Below are 23,679 nucleotides of genomic sequence, written 5' to 3' on the forward strand. Positions count from 1 at the left end.
AGGGAGGGAGAGGGGAGCAAGGGGATAGAGACAGGCAGAGAGGTAGCAGCAGATGGATTGCTGCACAGCCCGCAACATACTTACCGAGGACAGACTGTATGTGTGACAGCGCGTGTGTGCATGTACGCTGTCACAGAGGAGCACGGTTGTGAATGAGTATTTCATGTCCTGTGGAAGTGGATGCAAGGAGCAGTAATTCTCTTGAAGGGGTGGGGGGAACACGGGATACAGACAAGTGAAGAGTCAACACTTTCGCTCTTCACACTCGGACTACTTTCAGGGCAGGTGCAACACCAACAAACCACTTTAGTAAGCCAATCACCAATGAACGTGACAGAAGAGTCTCTGCTACAGACTGAGGCGGGACATATTCTGTGTTTGATTGCATTTTTTAAACATTTTTCTTTGTTTTTTTTCGCCTGAGCGGAGGACAGTGTCTTTACCAAAGGTAGAGTAGTCTGGATAGCTTTGGGAGTGCAGACAGAGGGATCCTCTATGGTGAAAATGAGTTTGGAGCCTGTGCAGGTGATGAGCGGACAGGTCGCCGAGCTCAAAGTTGCCCCTTCGTCCAACGGCGACAGCGCAGGATCATGGGAGGGGAAAAGAGAGTTTGAGAAAGACCACCTGGGCCTCACTGCCAAACCAAAGCCAGTAAGTCTCACTCTCCACCCAGAACTGCATGTGTCCTACTTTTATTGTGTAATCTTTCCAGATCACAAGAGCGTGAAGGCCTTGCCGGTTGAGACAATCACATGGAACCAAACAACCCTCTGTACTCCTCTTCCTTCTCTCCACCCTGTTGCTGCCCCCCCACCCCCAACGCCCGGCTTATTCTCTCGAGTCAGCTGTTGACATTGCCCACGTGCGGTTTTAAGCACACCTTATAAAAAGGGGGGACTGGGAATCAGGAGCGGTCAGGCAAACTGTGAGTCTGGGTGTGTTTTGGGGTCCACAGACTATGAGTCTATTTCATCCTTTGCCTCGGTCATGAATGAATTGAAGAAAAAACTGATATCTTCTGTGTCTGCCAGAGCAGCTGGGCAGGCAAGCTGATAATGATGATCACTCACTGGACGTGGGTGCACAGGCTCATTTACACAAGATTTAATGACAGCAATACACACGATGCCTTGTAACGATGTATTTCCAAATAAATCTAAGGTCACAGTCGACCTGTCTAACATTAGGGTTGCAGTTGCCACATGCTAAATAGGCACATTTTAAGAAACTAGAAGATACGACCTATCAAAATAAATCTCCTACACGTAATTAGAGTTGTTCTGCTCAAAGCTTTTCCATTTGGGAATTTTATAAAAAGGGATGAACCGCACCTTTCACCCTAATCATAGATGGGCTGATGATGACCTGGTAGATGTCAAGAGGATGTTTTATATAATAGATTTAAACAAATGTACTGTAGTGAAATCACACAGAAAGCCAGCAGTCACATGCTTTAATCTCTTAATGAACAATTCGAATATATTACAAAGTTTGCTTGTCCAGACTGCAGCTATACTTGATCGCTAGGTCCACAGCCTGGACTCACATTAAACTGTCGAGATGAAAACTCCAGTTTGTAAATGTTTAGCTTGGATCTCAGATTACAATTAAAAGGGATCAGATCACACTCCCTAGCAAAGGTTTTGATTCTGTTTATAGCGTTGCAGGATATTGAACAGAACATACTGTACCATTTCCAGGGAATCACGGACCAGGCTGCTAAACTAATCCGAGTGACTCTGAGAGGGCATTACTGTAATGTAACTAACAAAGCATTCAGTAAGCTCGTACGGTTAGAAGAATAAGGGCAGGAAGAAAAACATTAAAGACTGAGTTATGTATTCACAGGAAATGCAAGCTAACGTGAAAGGACTCAGCTAAAAGTGTCTAAAAGCCGAGTAATCTGTGCCGCTCGAAGATTAACGCGGGCACATCGGTGTATTTTCGGACTGTAAACATGCATCACCATGTGTCCCAATGATAGCGCTTAGCGATCTGTCTAAATATTACCGCATCGTATTACGGTGTAATGCATTCATCTGAAAGAGCACATACCTACAAAACAGCATTAGAGAAAACTGCATGTGATTATTTATCATAGGAACTGCACCGAATAGATTACACTGAGTTTATTTCAATGAATGAACTTTCTAATTGTACAAAAGAAATCACCATCTGGTTATGATCTCGTTTTCCATCAGGTGGTGTGATAAGTAAACAAACACAGTGAAATGAACTTTAAGCAGAACAAATATAGGAGGACAAATAAAGGGTCATATTTGGAAGGTGTTACTTCTTTTTAGTTGTGCACTTATAGTCATGTTACCGTGTCATATTAAATAATTCTTTAATTAATTTAAATGGTCTGACAAGTGTAACCAAATAGCACTGTTAGACCTTTTCATTATATCTATGCTGAAAAAGAACACATCCAAAGGCAGGTAATGAGGGTTTTTTTTTTCAACCCTAATTTATTTGAAAACAGTTTAAATGTGGTGAACAGGTTTTATCTTAACTTGTTGTCATTATTTAAAATACAGGAAGGTCTAAAGCAATGCTGCAAACAATTTTTAAATCCTCCAGTATTGTATGAACATAAAGATGTATCACTGTGCAAGTAAATATCACACAGTTTCTACACTTTTTATACCTTTAGTTTTTCTAAATTATAGATCATATGAAATGCTAAAGCAAGGTCAAACTCATTTTAGTTTGTGGGAAATACAGTCCAATTTTATCTTACTAGTTACCAGAAAAATAGAGCTTAATAAACTTTTTGTTGTCGTTTCCTTCTACTGTAAAGACATTTAAGCACATTCTGAAAATGCTCACATTAAAAAAAATCAAAATAACAAAAAAATCCAAACTAGCAAACTGACAATGAAATAGATTTTGGCAATTAAGTTCAGGTTCAACCACACATCATAGGTTTTCCACATTCAGTATAAAGAAACGCTACTGCAGTAAATCAGTCCAACTTCTTGGGCTTAACAACCACAGTTTGGTGCCGTCTGTCAGCAAGGAGGCTGTAAAACTGAATAAATTAGCAGTTTGGACTTTATTCTAAGGATGTAATCCATTCCTGTGGATTTGCAACATGTACAAATTAGTATAAAATTCCCTCCTTTGTAATGTTTGCTCTGTGCAAAGCTATTAATGGAGATAAATTGGACAATTTGGTTGGTCAGATCTTGTCCCAGAGATGTTTGACACCCTGCATCAGCGTAACTTTGTGCTGACATTGATCTCTGTCGAAATAAATAAATAAATAAATCTGGGTAAATTCCCAGATGAGTAAACATGCAGCTATTTTGCTGGTAATAACTGAAATGAGTAAAGAAAATCAACAGCCTATTTATGCAAGATAATTCATAATTTTATTGGGGGGGGGGTTATATTGGTTGGGTCTGATTTTTTTTTTTTGGGGGGGGGGAGTCATAACCCCCCTAACCCCCCTAAAATTACACCCCTGCCCCTATGTTGAAAGACTAAAATTAGGCTTGTGGTGAGAGGTTGTGTGAGGTTAATGATGTAAAATGACTCGCAACTCACAAAAAATGCAGAGTGACGACACATAAAAGGGACGTCTGTGTTATTTATACCCTAATCAGTGATGCCAGGCTGGTCTGTGTCACTGTCTCCCGTGACTTCCTGTAAGCCTCTTTTACACGTTTATCTTAGACAAGATCAAAAGAGATCATAAATGAGTAATTATACTGTCAAACTTTCAACTATCATACCCAAAGTCTGGCATAAAAAATGCACAAACACTAACCAAATACCGTGCACGTAATTTTATGATGCATAATTTTAGACAAACCTCATAAACCCTGTGTTAGCATTGCTGTTTCTGGCAGTGTCCGGTCACTCTGCCGTGTTACCATATCTGCCGGTGCTGGAACAGACTGCATCATCACTGGCCTTTACCTTATCTATAAATATCTGCACCCCCCCGATCGCCTCACCCTGCCAGTCTCTGCTCACACTCTCACTGCTTTTATTTTCCCACCGCTTCCCCCTCTCCTGGTCTTCCTGGAAACCCCTTTCACCTTTTTTCTCTCCCCACCCCCGCTCCCTGTGGGTAGAAGGGATGTCTCTCAGGCTGTAATATGTAAATAACACATGACTCATGGATACCAGTCGGGGTATCCATGATCTGGGAAGCTCTAACGGGATTAAAATATAAAGGGGGAAGCTGAGCACCACTTCAGAAACACACTGAGGATTTTCTTTTTTTTCCTTCTTTTTTTATCACCATCAACTTTATGTATACAGTTGCCTCTGCCATCACAGACATCAGTGGGTTGGAAGTGATTATAGTTAGTCTGAGTCCCCAGTGCAGAGGAGCCATATGACTGGGTTTGGAGGCCCGCTCAGAGGCCAGGCAGTTAACACTACTGGTATCAAATCACAGCAAAGCACTGGAGTCTTGCTCTGGGATCACTCTCAGACTGGGTGACACGTTATTCATAGAGTAAACTGTGTACCAAAGGTCTGGTACACCTGCAAAACGGTCTGAGATTTTGTGCACGTTGATCACATTTCTCGTTTGTCACCATAGCTTTTAGAAATATGTAGAATTGTGCGTCAGGCATAGCAGGACATTATTTAAAGGAAATATTGTGGTGCTGAAAAAAACCTTTGTGATGAATAAAAACTGTCATTCTGCTAAGGTGACAGGGAGACGAGCCCGGAAGGTGGAGGGAGCCGTGTTCTTCGTAAGTATGTCCCGGTTGAAAGTTGGTGTCCAGTCAGTGCCACACCTTTCACCCTGTTTGAACCTCCTGTGACGGCTGTTGATGTGCCTGCATGATCATGGATACTCCCACTCTACTAACCAACGGCCTGACCTAACGCATCATCACGTGTGCTGTCATGTCGATCCATTCTTCACGTCTGTATTGGCTGCCATTGGCTGGATCAGCCAATGAAGGAATATACAGTCTCATAATCACCCTTCATTACACTGAATGTTTTGGTGACTTTGAAAAAATAATAGCAGTTTTTAGATGACTTCCTCTCCTGCAGGCTCTGAAGCAACTCTCATGGCGCATATGAAGCTTTTCCTTTGTTTTAGCAAGTCACAAACCTAATGACATTTGTAACTACGCCAATAACTAAACATCCAGCCTTGGAACCGAGCCTTTTTCAACAGTATCATGTGTGGCTCACTATTAGGAACTGGATTTGTTTGAAAAAAAAAAAGTAACGATCTAATATTGTAGTTTGTTAAATATTTATTCTTTGTGGCCTTTAATTAACACCATCTCCCAGTGGGCTTTTGTCTTACATCAGAGGTACTGATGGGAAAGATTCTCGTGTTTACAGCTTCTCGAGATGACAACAACTTGAGCTGGCAACTGCTAATCTGATTGTGCTACATCCAACGCTAACCAACAAAACAAAGAGACATGTACATTATAAAAAAAAAGATATATTACAGGCAATACTATTTAAGGAGTAAAATTACAGTCTATAATTTGGCCAAAGACATGATTTTCTTTTGCAGCATTACCTCTGCAAACTGCTACAGTAGATTTTTAAATCCAACAATATTTCAATTCAATTCAATTTCAATTCAATTCAATTCAATTCAATTCAATTTTATTTATATAGCGCCAAATCACAACAAATGTCGCCTCAAGGCGGTTGATGTGCAGACTTTCAGCTTTGATTCAAGGAGTTTAACAAAATCTATGTACGTATGTAAGATTAGAAAATATTTCCCTCACCCTCACTTTCAGAGGCTGAAAACCCCTAGATAATTGACTGACAAGCAGTTTTGTGGCCATCTTTCTCTTGTTTTATACACACACACACACACACACACACACACACACACACACATATATATATATATATATATATATGATAAATAAAGAAGTGTTAATTTTGCATTTTATAGCTTTACAATGTAATTTTAAATAAAAGGCCAAAGTGAGGGACCCCATTATTAGGCTGAAAAAGCAAAGTTCAGAGTCAAGAAACACTTTCACAAATGGAAATACAAAAGGTTTACACTAAGGTGCAAAACGCTGGTTACACATTAAGACGAAGGCCAGGTTAGACTTTGTCAGAGAGATGGAGAAAAACAAGCAGCTATCGAAGGTGGATTCAGGCCTGGCAGAGCATCTCAGTGGAAGAAACACAGCATTTGGTGATGTACACACTTCAGATAGAGTGCAAAAGATTTTCATTGATGGATTATTTAATGCAAACCTCTTGTTAAACCCCTTGGATTCAAGCTGAAAGCTGCACTTTTGAAGTGCAGACTACGCAGGATTGATCTATTACAGGCGGACAGTTCTGCTTCAGTTCCAGACATTTCCAGCTTCATTTTTATATTCTTGGACTCTACTAGAGTAGTGTTGCATGATTCACAGTTCAAAAGAATCTTTATTTAGCCCCTCAGTTTATTTAGTGTGTGTAACGTGCCTTTTCAGCTCCTCTCCCTCACTGTAAGCCAACTTTCTTCTTAATGACTAGTTTTTTAAGACATTTGCCAAATTGATGCAGACCTTCTGCTTCCTAACGATACATTTCACTCTGACTAAAACATAAAGCAGATTTTTACTTTTATTTTTTTTACTTTTCTTCTCTTATTAAGTCAGCAAAAATAACACTCCACATTTTGTCTATTTTTATGCAGTTTTATTTTAACTGTCACTCCACTCTCTTCCTTTTTTGCTTACTTTTGCTAAGACAGGCTGTAATTGTCAGAACTCGTGAACTCGTATGCCTGTGTTTGTATACGCTGCCATAGGTAAATCCTTCAAGATGGCGTCAGGTTTAGAGTCGTGTAATTCATCTGTCATCACATTCATTGTGCTTCGCAGTCAGTGTTGATATTTCATATACTGAAACGTGTGGATCAGAAATGCATTACAACTAATAACAAAAAGAAGAAAACAATGATATTTTTGTATGATATGCATGCACGGAAAACTGTTTTTCAGTTCAGTGGACACAGAAATATAGAAACTGTCAATATTAAATAGTGTTTCATCAAATCTATTCTTTAATCTGACTCCCATGTGGGATTAAGCCTAGCCAGGTGACGTGTGTGTTAACAGGTAAGTAGGCGACAGGTCAGCAGGCAGCAGGGTTGTGATGGAAAAGAGGCTAAATGCAGGAACAATGGCACGGCGCACATGTCGGCTTGTGGCCTATTTACAAGTACACAAGCGTCAAGGCTGAGATGAGAACAGGCAAACATCTCAATACACAGAATCCAACCCCTCACTCATCCATGTGGAAACATACTGACTCACAAGCACAATTTTAGACACACTGAAAACAGCTGAAGATCACAGCACAGTACAAACAACAGTAAATATACAGTAAAATAATTAGCATCGGATTTAATCAATACTGCATCAGAACAGTAAATAAAAAAAAAACCCATAAGCAACACTCCATTTACCCAGTGTCACATGACATACTTTCACACTTTCACATGCAGATTGGTGTTCTCTGCATTGGCTGAAACACTTTGCCCCTTCACCCCACTATTCCCACTACACAGGCACGAGTTCCTCTGCCCACTGTGGGCAATTATTGCCAGTTAACCCAGGTGGAATGCAGCCCCCCGCCAACCCCTAAACACACAGGCCTGAGTGTAAACACACATTGGGCAACATGAACACAATATGACACCACTGCGCCATCTAGCAGTTCATCTGAGACCATGGAAACAAAACACACATGTACAGACAAAGCTCCAAAGAGCTCTACATACACTGACTCGTTAAAATGGACCTCTCTGTTATTTAGTGAAATATATAATCTTTGTTTTTCCTGTTTTAAATGTATAGAATCTGAAAAGCATGAGGAAACAGGACGGGAGTGTTGACATTGTATTCTGAAGATTTGACATTTTTGCCATTCATATAAAACAGTATGATTCCACACAAATTAAATTATTATGACCATGTGCAAAGAACTTGGAGACTTGTTACCTTTGAAAAGGTTTCTTTGAGGACAGGAACTAGGTCTGGGACTTTGGTAAATCAAGGTGCTGATAAAACAACAATAAATGAAGTGACTCTGCTCTTAGTTTGCGTTTAAATGGGCTCGAGCTGGCTGTCATGTGCAAACTGTTTGTGATAATATGGTGATTAACTGTGATAAATAAATGGTAAAACAATTAGGAATCTATTGCCATCCACATACAAGAAATTCGCATTAAACTGAAATGCACACTGTCTACTTAGAGCCAGAAGCTCATACAACAGAATTTCAGGAATCTCTCCACAAGTAGTCACACAGTTGCTGCATGATAGAGATACTGATAGGAACTGTTATTAAATAGGACTATGATTGGAATACAACAGCTTGGAAACCAGTTAAGTTGTTGAGTCGAGCTCCCTGTTGCAAAGAGACACATTGCAAATGACTTGTGTTGATCAGTGCAGACTGGCTCAGACTGCTGCCTACATTTACAAAGCAGCAATGATCTGCAAGCCTCCAAATTCTGAATGTCATTGGTCTATTTTGTCCTAGTCATAAGAAGGTTTTTACTCTACTGCGGCTCAACCATTAGGCTCCAGTTGGTGACTTCCAATAAAAATAAAAAGTAAAAGCAGTAATACCTGGCTAGTTGCGAGGGGACTCGTAGTCCCTGTGAAACTGATGACTGAAACCCCACTCACACAGGCTTAGACACTCGTCAGGTGTCAGGTTACATCCTAGTAACTATAGGTTACTAGGGAGAAATGTGGTTTCCCTGACCGCTTGCCGAGTGGATTTGTACTTAAGAACAGTACTAGAACGTACTTTTTAGTTCAAAAGCAAATTAAATTGGTGGGTTTGTGCATTTTCCCTCAACTTCTACTAAGACACTTACTGTTTGACTGTCTTTTTTGCACTGCATGTAAAGCCTGTTTTTCCACGGAGCTCATGAGCAGGGAAATTTTCTTGTTAGACTTTTTTACGTGCCTGAGGCAAAAAAACACTTTAGGATTTATGATTTAGACCTTTGTCACCATGGTTACATTAACATATGTCACTAAGAGTCACAGAAATATGGAAAAATAACAAACAACAAACAGTAGAAACAAATATCGGTCTTTGGTTTGGTCATAATTAATGTTGTAAGGGTTTTTTTTTTTTGGGGGGCGGGGGGGGGGATTTCGAATTTTTTATATATTTACGAAATTAAATGTCTAAAAATCTATTTGGAGCTAGATTATTTGGCCCTACAAAGGTTCTCAAGGACAGGCTTGCTTTGTGTTGACAGTGCAGGGACGAATTGTGTTTCTTTTAATTCTAGAGGGTAAACACAGGATGGAACTTGTAAAATGAAAATTCAGGAGGTCTGTGTTTACCACTTCTCCTTAATATTGTTTTGTGTCCCATGGTAAATATATCTTTTATATTTTTATTATTTTGTGTTTTGTACTTTTCTCTTGCTTCTGCACAATTCTAAATCTGATCTTTGCAATATTTTCATAATTACTACAGCCACATGAGGCTGAGGTGATATTGAAAGCTAACAACAAGCTGTAATCACAGACTGTATATGAGAGATGGACATATTCTCTGTGTCTGAAAAGAGAAGGGAATTTCAAACCTGCACTCTTTCTAAAGCTCCATCCACACAGGAAGTGATTCGCTCATCAGGCTTTGCATTAAAGCTATTTGGTCATTGGTGGACATACCAGGCTCTGGTAGCCTCTAGTTAACCCTAATGCATTAACTGCAGTGTCATATGTGAATCACCTGTATCCTGTGTTCTCATTGGTACACATTTCAGTCACTTGGCTCAAAGCTGAGAGTTTCAAAGTTTCACATGTGACCTGCCCACTTATTTAGCAGACAGTCCCTTGAAGTTGCGTAACAGCTACTACAGTAGGTATGTACTCTATTGGATTTCTCAGATTTCCACTTCTTGTTCAAGATGGTGACAGCCAAAGTCTGAGGTTTTAATACGAGAGATTATAAACCAACACATCCACTTTTATATATACTCAGTGCTCTTAAGCCCAATTTCTTGCTTTTTTTTATATCTGTATGTTAAATTGTTTGCTATAAATGTTGAAATTTTTAGTTTAACTTCATATGCGCATAATCCCTGTGCATATTGTTATTAGTAACTCTTAATTTAGAATTGCTTTTATGAGTGCACCGTGTTTAGTTTAACTGCAGTTTGTACTTTTTCTATTATAAAGGGATTTTGCCAACTAGATACTCTATTCTATGAAATTACATTATAATATCAAACAGCTTTAAAATTCACCCAAGATAGTACATTCTTTCATCTATATTCTTAAAAAACATAAAGAGACAGTTCCATAAACTCAAACAGTCACAGTGTGATTGAAGTGAAGAGTTCCAGCTCTAATTCAAAAGTCATGAAATTGTCTGATTACTTTTCAGCCTCTGAAAATGGTTTTAATTCATAAACAGTTAATGCTGTACTTGTAAACAATTTTTGTGAGACTACATAGTTGAGTTTCTGAATATACATAGCCTTCATTCTCTATCACTCGATATGACTCCTGTAATGTAATGGCATTCAAAGAAGTTAACATCCGCATTTAACACACTGATGTGAAGATAACAACAATAGACCAGAGCAGCACGCACTCTTTAAATAACGGGCACGCATTCCTCTCTGTGTTTCTCATTAACCACCTATAACCTTATCATTACTGTTCAATGGTGTTCTCTTTTTTGTTCATCTTTATCTTTCCATTGTCCACCTTGACTTTGGTTTTCTGCAGCCGAAGCCAGAGAACGCAGTGACCGTAGCTGTTTCCTCTCGGGTCCTGTTCCGGACTGAGCGGGAGCAAAAGGTGTTTGAGCAGCAAGGTGTGGAGGAATATCTGAGATACCAAATTGAACATGAGAACGAACCCTTTGCTCCTGGGCCTGCTTTCCCTTTCGTCAAGGTTAAAGTCACACAAGCACACACAGATGTTATTTTTTAATTCTTTAATTTTTGTTTTTGGTCTTGATTTTTCTCAGCTGACTGTTTCTCTGTCTTGACAGGCTCTGGAGGCGGTTAACGCTCGTCTGCGAGAGCTGTACCCCCAAAGCGAAGAACTGTTCGACATCGTTTTAGTAACATATAACCATGCCCACGTTGGAATCCGGCTCATCAACACCATCAACCACCACAGTAAGCCTAAAAACTGTCAGTGTACGCCACTGAAAATGAATTACTCACCCTACGTGGCACTATTAAAAGATGCTATGCAGCAGACAGAATTCTCAGTTTAAATAGCTTCCTGTCATGGGATAACAGTCCATTGATAGGTCAATTATATATCTGAAATTTCAAGCACCCACACAGACACTATCAGTTTGACAAGCTTATTATCACACTCTCCATGTTGCCAATCTGAACTATGCCCACCACCCCCCACATCATGTCTTTGAAATCAGAGCCTTTAAAGACCTCATTTGGTTTATAATCAGGAGAAAAAATATAATGTGCTCAGATCTGCTGTATGCAGTAAGTAGCTATCAGCCATTTTTCTTTATGTCCATGACAGTGCTGACGCAGGAATTGGAATCACCTCTCTTCATATCATAGGTAATAACTGCAAACCTTGAATTTTGGACCAAAACTGACTTTTGTTTCCACACAAACTCCATGTCTGTGTGACTCATTAGCAATAACAGTAACACGTTCCAAAGCAACATGTTATTGTTATCACATAAAATTTTTCAGTAACAGAGTAATATGACACATTACTGCACCAATCAGAATCTGTAATTACAGTCACAGTAATGCCTTGACTTGTGTTACGTTAGTTAGTTGTGTTAGTTAATGTTTTTCAGTTATCTGCAGAAAAGAAAAAAAAAAATCAAACAACAGGCCTTTTTTCTTGTTTTCAGTTTGCATGAGGAAGGAGGAAAATAATGGGAACTGTGTCCACATCAGAAACAAGTACATTATGCTGCTAACACAACTCTTTGCAAACATCTGCACAGAAACAATGCTAACGAAAGCTAGCGAATCCCTAGATTGATGCTAAGGCTGAAAGGACACTTTACCATTACTTTGCTTTTAGCATTGCTTTCTGACAAGTAGTTAAAGAACATTTTTCTTAAGAACAGTAACATTTAATGTTCATCTGCTAACCCACCAGCTTGTCCCAGTTGTACAGAGATTGCAACTCTATTTTTACTCTACTGTTACCGAGGCCTAAGACTGAGTTATAATTAGGAAAGAAGGAGTGAGGATGTTGGAGTATTTTGACATTTACCTTCAAAGCTGCAACACATTTTGAAGACCTCAAGTGGGCATGAGAGAAAGATTGTAGGGGATTACATTCTGACATTTGAGGGCCTCGAGGGGATTGTGTGTCAAGGAATATGGATAATGTACAACCATGTGTCCTTAAAATTTCTTAATCAGTTAGATAAGCAAAGGCATTTATACAGGGTGGCAGTAGCTCAGAAGGTAGTGGTACTGATCGGAAGGCTGGTGGTTCAATCCCTGGCTCCCCCTAGTCTGCATGCCAGATATCATTGGGCAAGATCATATTCATACTCCGTTGCATCGGAGTGTGAATGGTAATTGCTACCTTTATCTTTTCTCAGCAGTGCGCACACATGGAGCATTGTTTACCTAACAGCACAGAAGACAGTGCATGTGTGTTTTATAGAGTACTTTAAGAAAGTAAAAAGGTGTGGATGGATGGTAGAAGCAAATGTTAGAGCATGATCAGGGTTAACAACATTCCTGTGAGGTGAAGTTATTATCAATGATGAGAGGTAAGCTGGAAGATGTTTTTTAGAAAAGAAAAATAATAAATAAATAGCATTTAATGTGTGTCAGTTAGAATCTTTAGTTCAACCAAGGGACAAAAAGAAAAAGAAAAAATACTGATGTGACAAAAAGCTAAATAATTATACTTAGTTTTCTTCCAAAATATAAGATTAGGGCTTCTGCTGATCAATCACAACTTTACTAAGTGAAGCAGGTAATCCCTGTATAACTTTTAAAAAAATAGACTATAAATGCATCTGCTTTTTTCTGTTTTTTTTTCTCAATTTAATGCTACCAATAAGTGCACGCTTTCCCACTAACGTCCAAACCCAGCACCCAAAAGCACGCACAGTTGCATCCATACATCATCCAGAATCTGACGCAGGCTCAGCTGAGAGACAGAAAGTGGAGTGTATGAACAGCTGACTGACAGGATCCTTCCCAGGGAAACTCTCAGACCCCGTGATGACATCCCTCTCACAGACCACTTCCTGTTCAGTTGCTCTAATGTTTTCAGATCCTCGGGGCTTCATGACGGGAGTGAGTTCAAGCTTATTTCCCTTTGGGATGTAAGAATAATCCAAGAGGCCGGAAACAAAAACAAGTCTGAGCGAAGCCACCAAAGCAACACTCGGCCTTCCAGATGCCTCCATGTTAGATCTTCTCTGGTGGTTCTATGTGAGGCATTCAAACAGTCGCTTGACCTCTGAGTGTTCCTGCACACTTAAAGGAAACATGGCTTCTCTGATAACACTAATAAGTGTTTGATGAGCATCTTTCCTGCAGTGGGTCTCTCTGAGTAGCAAAGCTGTGTTAAAAAGATTGAGGATCATTTATTCTAGCTTGAAACTGGATGTGCAAACTGGACGTGTTTATTTTTGATTATCAGCGCACCCAAACTGTTTTTCGAGGCAGAATCAAGTATTAAATTCCTGCACTATACACCTATGAATAATGGACGTGTGCAGGCATACACCTGACTTCTGTAGGGGCAGAATTCTACCTTGGATAACACAGTAGCTTGTTCTTGGTGCTCTGCAGTGTCTTTTCAGTCATGTTGATTTCCTGTTTTATTACCATGTTTCAGATCTTTTGAACAAGCAAATAAATCATGCAAAGAAGATAGATGAAAAATTTTTAGACCGGGGAAAAAGACACAAGAACGTCAATGGCAAGCATATTTTCCCTCGAGTGACTCCCACGCTCCTGCACCAGTCTGAAACACAGGATGAGGTGCGGTACAGCGTAGGGGAAGGGGAGGGGGTCAAACTCACCAGGGTCCGACTACAAAGCTAAATAAACCATTAAGAAAATCTTCAGAGGACAGTTGGTTCTTTGAGTAACTGAGAGGAGATTACTCAGGGGGCTTAAAGCAACACAGTTCCTCTGTTCCTTCTGGAGTCCAGCTCGTTTTGCCTAGAGCCTGATTATGAGTCACACTACATTTATCTGCCTTTGTTTCTTTCCTGTGTCTTTAAAAGTGAGCTTCACATTTTGAACTGATTACCAGAACAGGTTTATACATACAAATGTAGCCACCAAACTGCACAAAAATATCAAACTTTGCTTGTTTCAGCCTGAAGAATATTTGTTTTGTCCGCCTGCTTGTCCGTATGTTCTGTATTCAGCACAGAGCTGCACCTGCCTGGTTTGCCTCAGCATTTACTCCTATATTAATATTACATTATTATAGCCGACAGTGGGCTCTGAAAATTATTCGCAGTGGGGTATATATTTTCCCACATATTTTCCCAGTTCTTTGGAATGACGTGGGATAAACTTACTGAGCCTATAATACATTGAGGCAAAACTTGATCAAAGCTTTTTTTTATATCCAGCTAAAAAACAAACAAACAAACAGACGTTTCTTATCAGCTTGGACTCATGAAAAAATGGAAAACTCAAGAAAGAGCATCTATTTGCTCATGGACGTCAGTTGTTTTGTGTTTTTGTAAGGTCTCAGTTCTACAGGCCTGGAGATGGATCGGTGATATCCTTTAACCTCAGGTTGGCAGATGGTTGCTGATGGTTGCTGGCAGTCTCCAAGCAAAATTCATTTAAAAAGAAAGGTTTACAAGCAAACCAGAAAGGGAGAATGTTCACCGTTGCTTTGAGAGTGTTCGCAGACAACTCATTGTTGTCCATGCAAACTACTGGAAATTGCATCAGTCTGCTAGCAACTATAACAAATCCAAAAATGTTTTTGATCTGCCACCTGTTTTGTGCCCAATTTTCACCTGAGAGCGAGGAACCTCCAGCAACCACTTGCCAACCTATTGGGGGATACATGTTTTTACCTAGAAAATAGAATTTGCCCGGGTGTTATCAACTGATCTGTAGGTCTGTGTGACTGAGGCCTCATTTAGCATCGTGGGCCATATAGATAGTCAAAAAATGCCAATAGAAATTTTTGTAGAGAAAAAACCCAGGGACTTTTCTGGCATCTAATTGTTTAATTGATACCTAATTACTTTGCTGTAAGAATATCCAAGAGGGCGGTCTTTATCAGTAAGAAAAGGTAAAAAACTTATGAAAATACAATTAAAAGTCCAAGTCTTCATAGGACGTTTCCGGCACCCCGACCTGGTGATGGACACCCCTGCCTTAGACTTAGCACAGCTTTAACCTCCTAGGACCTGGCGTCCATATATATGGACATCACATTTTAGGTTGTCTAGGCCAGAATACTAAATTTTGCTCTACTTGGGCCTGATATGCACTTACAGGGACATTATAATGCCATTGTTCTATCAAAATTTAAAACGAATGTCCTCATATGTGGATATCAGGCCCTTGTAGAGTAAAATCAGGTAAAAACATCATTTTTTGTTTTTACATTCATGAGGTCCCAATCAGCCCAAACAGCAAAGAGAAATTAAAAATGTTTGTTACGTAAGAGTTCGGGTCTTCCCTGCTGCAGCATGTACCGAGAACATTTTAAGCCATCTTTTGTTATTTTTGGAGCGGTTACAACATATAAGCATTTAGATTATACCCTGCTTGGAAAAAAAAGTAAGGGAAACTCTCTAATCAGAGTATAACACAAACTCAGTTAATATTCAGGCTGTCCAATTACTGTATCCATATCATCTGCTTTAGAGCAAATCCAATGTGTGTTTTCACTTGCAGCTGACTTTTTACACTAAAGGTCAGTGAGTACAGCGTAGACTGGAATAACAGTTAGCTTTGCAGCATTACAGTCTCAGAAGATCATTATGTTGTCATTAGCTGCTGCAGTTTAGGCTCTAAAATGACAATTTTACAATATATAGAAGCAAATTACATGGAGTAGGAGTTTTAATGTACTCTGATATTTTATTTGCCTCTTTTAAGTTCCCAAACTTTTGGAAGCCCTGTGCTAAAAAAGGCCAGTGGACCTTTATTGTGGATGAAGATAAATTCATGCCTCGGCGATTGCAGCTTTAAATAATTGGAATAACCTTCCCATTTCTCTTTTTATAAATCTCCCGTCCACACTAACCTCCTCCTCTTACTTCATCTCCATCTATCTTAGGTGTCGCCTACCTTTTCATTCTATTATGACCTTCAACTCTAATCAAACTCAATCCATCACCAGATATTACTCTATTTTACTCCCGTGGCCTTTCTAATAGCCCCCCATCCTCTTTTCCCTCATAAATACCAGCTCATTTTACAGATCAAGGACACAGATATAATCCGCAGATCTGTACTCGTGGATCTAATTACCTAATATCAGTCTCTTCTCATTTTCCACATACCGACTGTCCACTGCTCGGTGGATCAGTCCACAGCAGCGAATTAAAAGGCCTCCCAAGCCAAAATGTAAACAGACACTTTCCCACCAAGTCTTTTCGCTTGGTCCTCTCATCTGCACAGCCTCCGTCTTCCCACCCTTCTATTAACCCCCTCTCTGGACCCTCTCCATGTTTTAAGTACTTGTAAGTTTATCCTCTCACCATGTCTTTAGAACATCTTCACTCCTTTTTGCCGTCCACGGCCCCCGAAGTGACCCCTTCGTGAACTCCCTGACAGTCAGAGCCCCAGCTTCTAGTGCAAATATAGATTATATAAGCGACTCTTTGAAGTCATGCGGTGTTTGCTGGTATGCTAACATGCAGATAGATACATGTATCAACACTGTAATGGATCTGTAATGCTGATGATGGACTGAATGCTGACATTTAACACCAGATGATGTACTGAAATTAAAAACCTTGTTGGTATTTGTTCCTCTCATCCACAGACTTGTTCATTGAGAGGTTTTGTATGACGGGGGGAAGCAGTCCTATTGGCTACCTGAAGGCCTGGCAAACCAACCTCTACTTGTCTGCTGATGCCAACAAGGTTAGGGAGGCGCTGACTGAAGGTAAGGCCAGTCCTGCCACAAAGCTGAAAAATACTTAGAAGTTACTAAAGTTTACAGCTTTTTCTACATTTCACACCAGATTTTGTTTTTTTGCATTATGTGACTCTTATATAATAATGATTGAAAGCTGTAGCACAGGACTTTTACAAGCTAATAAATATCTGTTTATTAGTATTTTAAAAAAAGAGTTTACACAGTGTTAATGAAGTATATCGTTGCCTGGTGACTCTGTATTTTGCACAGTTCCAAACCTGCTGTCTTTCAATGACTGTATATAAAAGATGGCCATTGTGTCGTACTTTATTAGTTTTGGATTGCTCATTTTGAAGCGTTAATGCTAGCTTTTTTCCCCCGCCATTTTTTTGTGTCTCTGTTTGTGTGTGTGTGTATGTCAGAAGTTTTGCATGAAATGGAGAACCAGCTTGACAGCTAAAGCTTGTCAGCTTGGTCAGCAAGCGGCATCCATAAACGGTGGAAGTGTTAGTAAACAGTTGACCTTTGCTCCAGGAGGGGCAAAGGGCCTAACCAACCACCTAAACATAAACCATAAACTGTACGAGTGCAACACACAAAGATGGCTGCTAACTGGTAGTAAGTGATGTATAAAGAAAAGACTAGAAAATTCTCTTGCAAATATTAAAGCACAAACGTCTTGCTGGACCACACAGCAGATCATATTAAGGCTGACAGTGGACTCATCTCTGTGCTTGTCCTGCTAGACCTGCTAGTGCAGCATTCGATACTGTTGACCATAATATCTTATTAGAGCGATTAGAACATGCTGTAGGTATTACAGGTACTGCACTGCAGTGGTTTGTATCATATCTATCTAATAGACTCCAATTTGTGCATGTAAATGGAGAGTCCTCTTCACACACTGAGGTTAATTATGGAGTTCCACAGGGTTCAGTGCAATGACCAATTCTGTTTACATTATACATGCTTCCCCTAGGCAGCATCATTAGAAGACATAGCATACATTTTCACTGCTATGCAGATGACACCCAGCTCTATCTGTCCATGAAGCCAGATAACACACACCAATTAGTTAAACTGCAGGAATGTCTTAAAGACATAAAGACCTGGATGGCCGCTAACTTTCTGCTTCTTAATTCAGATAAAACTGAGGTCATTGTACTCGGCGCTGAAAAGCTTAGAAATATGGTATCTAACCAGATTCTTACTCTGGATGGCATTACCTTGGCCTCCAGTAACACTGTGAGGAACCTTGGAGTCATTTTTGACCAGGATATGTCCTTCAACGCACATATTAAACAAATATGTAAGACTGCGTTCTTCCATTTGCGCAACATCTCTAAAATTAGAAATATCCTGTCTCAGAGTGACGCTGAAAAACTAGTTCATGCATTTATTACTTCCAGGCTGGACTACTGCAATTCATTATTATCAGGATGTCCAAAAAACTCACTGAAAAGCCTTTGTCAGGCGTTGTGGAGTGGAGGCGAGGAAGAAGGAACCCAAACGCAGGACTCGCAGGTAGGTGAAGCTGGGTGATTTATTGATGATGGCCGGCGATGACGTCCAGAACGTGGCTGGGGCGACGGTGCGGCAGCCGCAGGACCAGGCGAAGCAGAGGCTGGCGACGCGGCAGCCGCCGGACCAGGCGAAGCTGAAGCTGGCGACGAGGCTGAGTCCGGACCAGGCGAAGCTGAAGCTGAGTCCGGACCAGGCGAAGCAGACGCTGAAGCTGAAGCTGAGTCCGGCCCAGGCGAAGCAGACGCTGAAGCTGAAGCTGAGTCCGGCCCAGGCGAAGCAGACGCTGAAGCTGAAGCTGAGTCCGACCCAGGCGAAGCAGACGCTGAAGCTGAAGCTGAGTCCGGCCCAGGCGAAGCAGACGCTGAAGCTGAAGCTGAGTCTGAGGCTGGCCCAGGCGAAGCAGACGCTGAAGCTGAGTCTGAGGCTGGCCCAGGCGACGCAGACGCTGAGGCTGGACCAGGTGACGGCACGGGAGCCGGGGGTGACGGAGCCACAGCTTTAGGGCCAGCGGGCGCGGAAGCCCCTGGCTGGAGACAGGCAGGGCCAGCGGGCGCGGAGGCCCCTGGCTGGAGACAGGCAGGGCCAGCGGGCGCGGAGGCCCCTGGCTGGAGACAGGCAGGGCCAGCGGGCGCGGAGGCCCCTGGCTGGAGACAGGCAGGGCCAGCGGGCGCGGAGGCCCCTGGCTGGAGACAGGCAGGGCCAGCGGGCGCGGAGGCCCCTGGCTGGAGACAGGCCGGGCTAGCGGGCGCGGAGGCCCCTGGCTGGAGACAGGCCGGGCCAGCGGTCGCGGAGGCCCCTGGCTGGAGAGCGGCCGGGCCAGCGGGCGCGGAGGCCCCTGGCGGGAGAGCGGCCGGGCCAGCGGGCGCGGAGGCCCCTGGCGGGAGAGCGGCCGGGCCAGCGGGCGCGGAGGCCCCTGGCGGGAGAGCGGCCGGGCCAGCGGGCGCGGAGGCCCCTGGCGGGAGAGCGGCCGGGCCAGCGGGCGCGGAGGCCCCTGGCTGGCAAGCAGGAGGGCTCACAGCTGGCTCTGGGTGCTGTGGCTGCAGGTCCGGGGACTGGACTGACTGGACGGGAGGCGACTGGACTGACTGGACTACAGACTGGAGGACGGGAGGAGACTGGACTGACTGGACTACAGACTGGAGGACGGGAGGAGACTGGACAGACTGGAGGACGGGAGGAGACTGGACAGACTGGAGGACGGGAGGAGACTGGACTACAGGGGACTGGAGGACAGGAGGAGACTGGACTACAGGGGACTGGAGGACAGGAGGAGACTGGACTACAGGGGACTGGAGTGAAGGCTGAAGAGCAGGTGAGTGAACTGACTGGAGTGGAAGCTGAAGAGCAGGTGAGTGAACTGACTGGAGTGGAAGCTGAACAGCAGGTGAGGGAACTGACTGGAGTGGAAGCTGAACAGCAGGTGAGGGAACTGACTGGAGTGGAAGCTGAACAGCAGGTGAGGGAACTGACTGGAGTGGGGAAGCTAAGGGATGAACAGAGGTTGGCGATGCTAATGGCTGAGCTAATGACAGAGTTACCGAGGGGGATAAGATTGCGGCCTGGGCTAATAAGGCTGGTGCCTGAGCAGGGGACACCTCAGCTAGCCTAACCAGGGACAGTGCGAGGGCGTGAAAGGTTGGATCAGGAGGTGGATGAAGAGGTGAAGTAGTAGGTGGGCCGATTAGCTCTTCCAAGCCTCCAGGGAGGTCAGGCTGGGTTGAGGCTGCCCTCAGCCTGGGCGCTGGGACAGGCACGGGAGGTGGCTGGACACCAGTCACCCCCACCCGGGAAACAAGAGTGGATGTGGAGGTAGACTGCGTCGCAGCTGCCTTCCTCCTGGGAGCTGGCACCGGTGTGGGAGCTGGTACTGGTGTGGGTGTAGGCCGGGCCCTAGTCATCTGAGGTGATGAAATGGCTGAGGAGGAAGGCCGAATCTGGGCTGCCGTGCTGGTGGGAAATGGCTGAGTGACGGGTGTGGAAATAGTGACCGGGTGTGTGATACAGGCAGGTTTATCCGGGATTAGTCTGTTTCTTCTGCCACCACGATTTACAGTCTTTGCGGGAGCACAGCAGAAAAAATCTTCCCAGTCTACATCATCCAGGAGGGAATCTCCCCATGAATCGGAGATGAGTCCCTTAGTTAATCTGGGTGAAGTGTCAAATGAGGAGGGTGGAAAACAATTACCGGAACTCACCACCGGGAGTTGTTGACAATAGTCCGTGTTATGGCGGCGTGTGCGCCGCTTTCTCCGGGAAGAGGAAGCGGCCGGGGTAAACAGCTGAGCCTCTGGCGCGGTAGCCTCCATTGAGCCGAGGTAGGAGGCGTAGCCGCGGTGCCGTGGCGAAGGTGGAGGTCCGGCGAATGAGGCGGCGGGTGTGTGAACGAGGCGCGGAGCGGCGAGAGAGGGAGCGGCCGAAACGCGGCATGAACCGTCCGCTCTCCGCGGCAAATGCTCCGGGGCAGGTGAGGCAGCAGGTGGGGGAACGCGGCGTCTCCGAGGCCCGCCCAGAGCCAGGCGAGTCCCCTCGAAGACGTGCTCTCTCTCCGCGAAGAGCCGCTGTTTACCCCTGACCATCTCTGCCCAACGGGAAAGCGCTGCCACCTGCCGCTCGTTGAGGTCCGAGTCCGCTGGGTCCCAATCGTGTCTTCGTGGCACGGGTCGTGTCATTCTGTCAGGCGTTGTGGAGTGGAGGCGAGGAAGAAGGAACCCAAACGCAGGACTCGCAGGTAGGTGAAGCTGGGTGATTTATTGATGATGGAGTGAACACACAGAACAGAGGAAGGACATGGCTGGCTGGACGACTGACTGAACGAATGAACGAAGGACGGACTGACTGACTGGCTGACCGAACACTGGCGGAAACAACAACATAACCTAAACATCATCAATGACACGACAAAGAACGAGTAGAAACAGAAGACTTAAATACACAGACTGATGAGGATGATAATGAGAGACCGGTGAGTACACAGCTGAACATAATCTGGCTAATGGCACGAGACGAGGTGACAGGAACAAACAGGAAATGAAACAGGAAGTGGCAAAATAAACTGAACATGAACAAAACGGAAAGCACTGGGTCACCGACCCAGGAACCCTGACAGCCTTCAGCTAATCCAAAATGCTGCAGCAAGAGTACTGACAGGGACTAGAAAGAGAGAGCATATTTCTCCTGTTTTGGCTTCCCTTCATTGGCTTCCTGTTAAATCCAGAATTGAATTCAAAATCCTGCTCCTCACATACAAGGTCTTAAATAATCAGGCCCCATCTTATCTTAATGACCTTGTAGTACCATATTACCCTATTAGAGCACTTCTGCAGGCCTACTTGTTGTTCCTAGAGTATTTAAAAGTAGAATGGGAGGGAGAGCCTTCAGTTTTCAGGCCCCTCTTCTGTGGAACCAGCTTCCAGTTTGGATTCGGGAGACAGACACTATCTCTACTTTTAAGATTAGGCTCAAAACTTTCCTTTTTGCTAAAGCATATAGTTAGGGCTGGACCAGGTGACCCTGAATCCTCCCTTAGTTATGCTGCAATAGATGTAGGCTGCCGGGGGATTCCCATGATGCATTGAGTTTTTCCTTTCCAGTCACCTTTCTCGCTCACTATGTATTAACAGACCTCTCTGCATTGAATCATATCTGTTATTAACCTCTGTCTCTCTTCCACAGCATGTCTTTTATCCTGTCTTCCTTCTCTCACCCCAACCGGTCGCAGCAGATGGCCGCCCCTCCCTGAGCCTGGTTCTGCCGGAGGTTTCTTCCTGTTAAAAGGGAGTTTTTCCTTCCCACTGTCGCCAAAGTGCTTGCTCATAGGGGGTCATATGATTGTTGGGTTTTTCTCTGTATCTATGAAGCACCTTGAGGCGACCTTTGTTGTGATTTGGCGCTATATAAATAAAATTGAATTGAATTGAATTGAATCATATTGGAATTAATATTCTAAATTCCATTAAAAAGTGCAAACGGCACAAAAATTAAACTTGAATTAAAGTAAAATGAGGTCTAATAAACAGTGATTGGACCAGAGACCAATGCACAGGACTATCAACATGCTTTTTTATTTTTGCATTTTAAGATGGGATTTATTGGGGATTAAATGGCTTTTGGAACGGGGCCTCTTGTAGTCCTTAGATTAACTGCAGATTTTGTCACCTCAGCATTAACCTAATTTTCCAGTCGTAGAGCGTGGGATGATTGGTTTACCAGAAAAACTAGGAACAACTAAAACAGGAATAGAAAATTGAGGAATCTCCTGAGGATGGGTTACCGAATAACCACTAATCACCTGAGAGGATTACATTAGTACAGCATTTGGTTTATGTTCATATAATTACCATCCGACTATAGTGGAAGACAAAAGAATTCAGATCTGAGAACAGTAGATGGCAGTGATCGTGCTCGTATTTGCCTCCAAATATGGGGTGCATTGCCACAATAAAAAATATATTTATGCATGCTAGTATCCTGGTGTCCTCCTAGAGATCGGAGTAATTTAAATGGAGTAATCCAGTTATATGTTTTAGCCATTTTGAAAGTTTCACAGAAGCAGTTTAGCATACAAATTAAAGGCAAACCAGTAGCATCAAGTCGTACACGGCCCTCACACACTCCGTTACTTCAGCTTTATTTTGATCAGGGAAATATGTCCGAAGGAATGCCTTCAGAAAGCTTTCGTGCCTCACATTTAATTAAATCCTCCTTCTGAGGAAGCTTGATCTTGAATTCTTTTCAAAGCACGCGTCATGTAACCGCACTAGTTGGTTTGGCCTATTTGCATGCATTTTATTTACATGTAGTTTCAGCACACTTGACCTTTTCCAAGCTGGATAACAAAAACTAGTTTTTGAAAGTCTTTCCTATTTTTCAGACACAGATAGAAATGTTTTGAAATATATAGGTTCAAGTATGATTTGAAATTCATAGCAATAAAAAACTGATCTAATCCCTAAATCATAAATCCCCAAATATATGCCATGTCATACACAGAAAAAACTACAAAGCAGCCTGCACACACACACACACACACACACACACACACACACACACACACAGTGTTAGGAGTGTACATTGTGTACAGTGTGTGTGTTTGCATAAGAAGTAGCAATGACAT

General features: G+C 42.8%; 1 protein-coding gene across 1 annotated transcript in view; it reads left to right on the forward strand.

Moving 5' to 3' along the window:
* Positions 1 to 23,679, forward strand: part of nt5c1aa (5'-nucleotidase, cytosolic IAa) — a 30,029-nt gene continuing 6,350 nt past the window's right edge. The window contains exons 1-5 of the mRNA XM_006806043.2: positions 1 to 651; positions 4,674 to 4,718; positions 10,725 to 10,892; positions 10,993 to 11,122; positions 16,947 to 17,069. Of these exons, the coding sequence (XP_006806106.1) occupies positions 496 to 651; positions 4,674 to 4,718; positions 10,725 to 10,892; positions 10,993 to 11,122; positions 16,947 to 17,069 (622 nt within the window). The 5' untranslated portion in view covers positions 1 to 495. The remainder of the gene's footprint in view (positions 652 to 4,673; positions 4,719 to 10,724; positions 10,893 to 10,992; positions 11,123 to 16,946; positions 17,070 to 23,679) is intronic.

The sequence above is a fragment of the Neolamprologus brichardi genome, chromosome 22 (genome assembly GCF_056152115.1).
Source record: "Neolamprologus brichardi isolate AB-2024 chromosome 22, ASM5615211v1, whole genome shotgun sequence".
NCBI classification, from domain to species: domain Eukaryota; kingdom Metazoa; phylum Chordata; class Actinopteri; order Cichliformes; family Cichlidae; genus Neolamprologus; species Neolamprologus brichardi.